Source organism: Fringilla coelebs, assembly GCF_963513975.1.
Source record: "Fringilla coelebs genome assembly, chromosome: 9".
Taxonomy (NCBI): Eukaryota; Metazoa; Chordata; class Aves; order Passeriformes; family Fringillidae; genus Fringilla; species Fringilla coelebs.
This window is the reverse complement of record NC_140067.1, coordinates 26,870,322-26,876,321: the sequence shown is the minus strand read 5'-3', so window position 1 is coordinate 26,876,321 and position 6,000 is coordinate 26,870,322. Positions and strand designations below refer to the sequence as shown.

Sequence of the window (6,000 nt, the reverse complement as noted above, 5' to 3'; positions counted from 1 at the left end):
GGAGCTGGAGAGGAGCTCCAGAGCAGGAGGGCCACTAGAAGGAAGAGGTAGCAATTGCTCAAGGTTATAGCATTGGCAGAGGCTGGCAAAATAAGACGTGGTAAGTGGCCCAGAGATGAGTATTTGGTGCTTTGATAGCACCAGATTGTTTCCTAAATAAAAAAAGCAGTAACAACACAAATCTGTCTTTGTCACTGCTCAAGGGCTGTGACAAGGTGTTCCCACCAGCCACGGGTTCCACTCAGGGTTGATTTCGACTCCACCAATGTCACAGTTGGGATGGCCATGATACACAGAGCAATAGCACAAAATTTCAGAAAGCCTCAACCCACACAGAGTAACACCACACCACTTCAGAAGGCTGAAAGGGTCTGCTCCCCTGGTTCTTTAGCCCAACCTTGCTAAACATGCTCACACACTGCCCCTGTGTGCCCTCTGTTCCCTTTGGTGCTGCTCAGTGCCCCTGGGCACTCCATGGCTCATTGCTGTCAGTGCTGCTCACAGCTGTGCCAAATTAGGGATGAGCCTGGGCCAGCCCCACTCCCAACCACCCCAGACTGTGTGTCCCTCCACACCAAAGCCAGCAGGATGCACGTGGGTGAAGCTGACCCCTCGTGTCTCTAGAAGGATTTGCCTCTCTGTGCTGAGCATAGTTTCGAGGCTAACACCAACCACGCTCTTTCGCTTCTGTGTCCCCAGGTCCTCCCCACTCTTGGCTGACCAAGACTAGCCTGGAAGGCTCTTCCTTCTCCCAGGAAAATGGGGACTGATGGTGAAAACACGATCCTGAGGAGCGTGGTCATCAGCTTCAACTTGCTTCTGCTGGGCGCTGTCCTCAAGCCGTTCGAGTGCCGCCTGGAGACGACGGCAGAGCCGGCCGAGAGGACAGCGGTGGATGAGGCAGCTGGCCTCACCAACTGCAGCCCAGCCACCAAAGAGCAGCCCATGGTCTTCCACCACATCTACAACATCAACATCCCCCTGGACAGCTGCTGCTCATCCATGTTCAAGTCTTCGGGCGAGGAGGTGAGTTCAGAAGACGACCGGCTGGCAGAGTACACGGAGCAGACCTCCGACAGCGAGAGCCAGGTCACCTTCACCCACAGGATAAACATGCCCAAGCAGGCCTGCAAGTGCTCCACCTCCCTCCCATCCCTGCAGGAGCTGCTGAGCAGGATTGAGATGCTGGAGAGGGAGGTCTCCATCCTCCGGGACCAATGCACCTCCAATTGCTGCCAAGAAAATGCAGCCACAGGTAGTAACGCCGTCCTGTTAGCTCTTGCTGGGGGCTGAGGGCTTGAGCGAGGCAGGAGAAATTATGCAAACCCTGATGGTGCCACTCAGAGTGTGACAGAGGAAAACCAATGTTTACCCACCATGGGGCTGTGGCTTTAGTGAAAAAACTTGGCTTAAGTTCTAAAAAAAGAGCCCTGGGAGGGCTTTGGTCACTTGAGTGCCCAGGGCACACTCGCTGTGAAAACTCTGTAATGGAGAGAGAGCTGAACCCCCTTCAGGGATGAAATTACAGCTGGTTAGGGGTGAGCAGGGGGATCTCCCAACTCTGCAATCCTCCCAACACTCTTAGACACGAGCCACTGCTTGTGGGACAGGGAGCAGAGATATAGCAGCTGCTCTCCTAAGCTGTCCCTGGGCTGAAGCCCCTTCATCTTCTCTGCACGGGGAGTGAACACATCTGAAAAGCTGAGTTAGAAAAAGGACTAAAAAATTTAAAAAAAAATGAAATAAGCAAACAAAACCTTTAAAAAAGGCACAAACCCATCAACATGATACTCCATCTGAATAAAAAGATGTGCTTTTGTGGAGACCTTCAAGAGGTCCCATTAGGGTTACTCCATTAAAGGCAGCCCCTCGTTCCACCTCAGCTGTCCCCCAGGGTCAGGAAAGCAGCGCTCAGCTGAAATGAGAGGGGTCAGGAAGGCTTGGGCTGGCAGCTGCATTTCCATGGCCCAGGAGCCAGCATACTGATAGTTCTCCTTGTCTCGAGGGAGAGGGGCTGTCCCAAGGGCATCCATCCCAAAAGCAGCCCAGCCCTGCTCATGGCTTCAACACACCAGGGCTCCTTGCAGGGAAGAAAACACTAAGGAGGTAGAAACACACAGGGCATCTTTTCAGGGGAAAACTGCTTTTCACACCAAGAATAGCAACAGAAAGGAAGAGAAATTAAAACCAATCCCTTTACCCCCAATACTCACTGCATTTTTTATTTTAAAGTTTTGCAGCTATTAGTTTGATTTTTCCAGTGGTACCCCAACACGTCTGTGTGTAGGACACATTAAAATGAAATGGGTGCAATCAGTCCTCAGGTCAAGAGTTCCACCACAGGTGTGTTGGTCAGGGAGGGAGAAACAAGGATGGACACACAGCAGGGTGCCTTGGGCTGGCATCTATCATGTGGCCAGTGGAAGTCAATGTATTCCCAGCCATGGCATCAGCCCACATCCCTCCCAAAGCCACATCCATCAGCTGCATTAATAACTAAGTCAAAACAGGAAACACCAGTCTGTGAAAGTGAGGGTTAAAATCACCTAGGAAATGCTATGGGAAAAACCTGTTTTAAAGGAATTAATTTGAAACTCTGATGGGCCTATTTGGGTTACTTGCAACATGCATAGACAGTCCCATTAAATATTCATTGCTTGGTGGAGTCCCCATTCCCATCACAGATGTGCCGAGCTAAAACTGGAGTAATTTCATTTATTTTTACCAGAGCTGCTTTCAATTCGCTGCACTGCAAAGGAATCAGGATCCCTACCCCACCACCCAAGGCAATTTCCCTGAGGAAAGCCTCTTACAAGCATCCTCTCTCATCTTTTGATAACTCAACTAGGGGCTGAGATCTGAAGAGATCCTGACTGGCATTCCCAGTATTTGCAGTTTGGATGGGAACTGTCCTGCAAAGTAACCCAAATGTGTCTGTCTGGCACAGCATGTAACTGAGCTGCTTTTACATGTGCTTCTGCTACATCCCCCCACGGGAAGAGCTGCTTGCAAAGGTCAGCTAGGATGGAAAATTTAGCTGGGGACAGAGTCCTGGGGCTTGGGGATCTTTGGGGTGCAAAGGTTTGGAAGAGGCACAGAAAGGGTTTCTGTTTTTCCTTGGTTCACATGAGGAAAAGCAATACAAATCAGCCAGGAAAAGTTAGCCAGGCTGGGCTCAGCCCTCGGCTGGAGCAATGGCTGTGTTTCAGGGCAAAACAGGGGAGCATTCACAGTGTCAGTGACTGCTGCCTTCATCCCCATCATCCTCCCTCCTCATCCCAGAGCATCCTGTGCAAGGCTGCCAGGCGAAGACGGGGCATTAGAGGTGCTGGCCACAGAGCCCTTGTGCTGTCCCTGCTTTTCCACAACCTCAGTGTGCCCAGAGCCAGCAGTTCTGTCCTAATCAGGTTCACCAGGACGGGGATGAGGATGATGCCTTGGGTACATACCTACTTCATAGAGGAGAGAGAGAAAGCAGCTGGGGATCTGTCAGCTGTAAAAAGGAGAAGTGGGTAGATGTCAGACCAGAGGGGTCATGGCTGGGGCAGAGGGTTTGGCCAGGAAAGGTTTTTTCCAGTAAGAGGTCTAGGGAAGTTCCTATCAGCTGAGTGCTGAGCTGGAGAGAAACCAAAGGGAGCACCTGCACCACCACAAGGCTGATGGCGCCCATAATGAGGGGACCACTGCTCCCTAGGGAGAGATCCACCCAAACCCCACCGATTCTTCCCCAAAGCCACCAGTTTGCCAGAGCCGGGCATGCTCAGAGGGAGAACTATCCCCCCCTTGCCCCACACCTGCCGCCCTTCTCCAGCCCTTCCCAGGGCTGACCCGAGACCAAATCCGACCTTCTCCCGCCTCCCGCCCGCTGGCTCCTGACCCTCGCTCCCGCATCCTTGCAGGGCAGCTGGATTACATCCCACAGTGCAGCGGCCACGGGAATTTCAGCCTGGAGTCGTGCAGCTGCGTGTGCATGGAGGGCTGGGCGGGCACCAACTGCTCGGAGCCGCGCTGCCCCGGCGGCTGCTCCAGCCGCGGCGTGTGCCTGGAGGGCCAGTGCATCTGCGACAGCGACTACGGGGGCGAGGACTGCTCCCAGCTGCGCTGCCCCGCCGGCTGCGGCTCCCGCGGGCTCTGCGTGGACGGCGAGTGCGTGTGCGAGGAGGGTTTCACCGGGGACGACTGCTCCCAGCTGCGCTGCCCCCGCGACTGCTCGGGCCGGGGCCGCTGCGTGAACGGCACCTGCGTGTGCCGGGAGGGCTTCGCCGGCGAGGACTGCGCCCGCCCGCACTGCCCCGGCGGCTGCAGCGGCCGCGGCGCCTGCCGCGACGGGCTCTGCGTCTGCGAGGGAGGCTACGGCGGGCAGGACTGCTCGGCAGGTAGAGGGGCTTGTGTGCGAGGAGAGCCGGGCTCAAGTGTTACATAAGCAGGGGTTTCGAGGTGCCCGGAGCACCATAGGAGCTTTGCGAAGCCTGGGAGGAATCCGTACCTGGCAGAGCGCATCACTTAGGACACACTGAGCCCCCCCCGCCCCGTTATCCCTGTCCCCCAAAGACACCCCAAAGACAAGTCTGGGAGGTGAACAAAAAGCTAATGAGGTTCATCCCAGCCAGCCGGGGCTATGTGCAAATCAGGAACGGGATGAGACTGCTGGGGACGTGCCTTGAGCTGGTTTATTTTCCAGCATCAGGTCCATACCTGCAGAGAGCATCACTTAGGACACACTGAGTCCCCACCACCCCACCCGTTATCCCTGTCCCCCAAAGACACCCCAAAGACAAAAGTCTGGGAGGTGAGCAAAAAGCTAATGAGGTTCATCCCAGCCAACCGGGGCTATGTGCAAATCAGAACGGGATGAGACTGCTGGGGACGTGCCTTGAGCTGGTTTATTTGCCAGCATCAGCTCCAGACCCGCAGAGAGCATCACTTAGGAAACACTGAGCTCCCCCCCCCCCCCCATTATCCCTGTCCCCAAAGACAAAAGTCTGGGAGGTGAGCAAAAAGCTAGTGAGGTTCATGCCAACCAGCCGGGGCTATGTGCAAATCAGGAACAGGATGAGACTGCTGGGGACGTGCCTTGAGCTGGTTTATTTGCCAGCATCAGGTCCATACCCGCAGAGAGCATCACTTAGGACACACTGAGCCCCCCCCCACCCCCATTATCCCTGTCCCCAAAGACAAAAGTCTTGGAGGTGAGCAAAAAGCTGATGAGGTTCATCCCAGCCAGCCGGGGCTATGTGCAAATCAGAACGGGATGAGACTGCTGGGGACGTGCCTTGAGCTGGTTTATTTTCCAGCATCAGGTCCATACCCGCAGAGAGCATCACTTAGGAAACACTGAGCCCCCCCCCTCCCCCCATTATCCCTGTCCCCAAAGACAAAAGTCTGGGAGGTGAGCAAAAAGCTGATGAGGTCCATCCCAGCCAACTGGGGCTATGCACAAATCACGAATAGGATGAGACTGCTGGGGACGTGCCTTGAGCTGGTTTATTTTCCAGCATCAGCTCCAGACCTGCAAAGAGCATCACTTAGGACACACTGAGCCCCCCCCCATTATCCCTGTCCCCAAAGACAAAAGTCTGGGAGGTGAGCAAAAAGCTGATGAGGCTCATCCCAGCCAGCCAGGGCTATGCACAAATCACGAATGGGATGAGACTGCTGGGGACGTGCCTTGAGCTGGTTTATTTTCCAGCATCAGCCTCGTTACATGGCTCTGACAATGGGAAGATGCCATCAGCTCACATCCCAGGCAGCAGACAAAGAACTTAATGTTACAACTGACTTTAAAAGTTTTTTGACCAGCCACACAAAGCAAAAGCGCATTGACAGTAGTTCTATCCAAGCACTATAAGCACATGTACCTTTGGTTAAAACAGTGCTTGGTTATTTAGAATAGAATACCTGCTTGTAAGCCTTAAAACACAATGCACAAAACTCCATTATTAAGCTTAAAACTTCCTAATATCTTACTAAATGTACTTTTCTACAATTTAAAAAATTACT

At 53.7% G+C, this 6,000-nt stretch overlaps 1 protein-coding gene across 2 annotated transcripts in view; it reads left to right on the top strand.

Annotated features, from left to right (window-relative positions):
• Positions 1 to 759: 759 nt before the first annotated feature.
• TNR (tenascin R) overlaps positions 760 to 6,000 on the top strand; it is a gene marked incomplete at both ends in the record, with an annotated part of 29,865 nt that continues 24,624 nt past the window's right edge. For both annotated transcript variants that reach the window (XM_084211217.1, XM_084211216.1), the window contains 2 exons: positions 760 to 1,255; positions 3,900 to 4,376. In XM_084211217.1, the coding sequence (XP_084067343.1) occupies positions 760 to 1,255; positions 3,900 to 4,376 (973 nt within the window). The remainder of the gene's footprint in view (positions 1,256 to 3,899; positions 4,377 to 6,000) is intronic.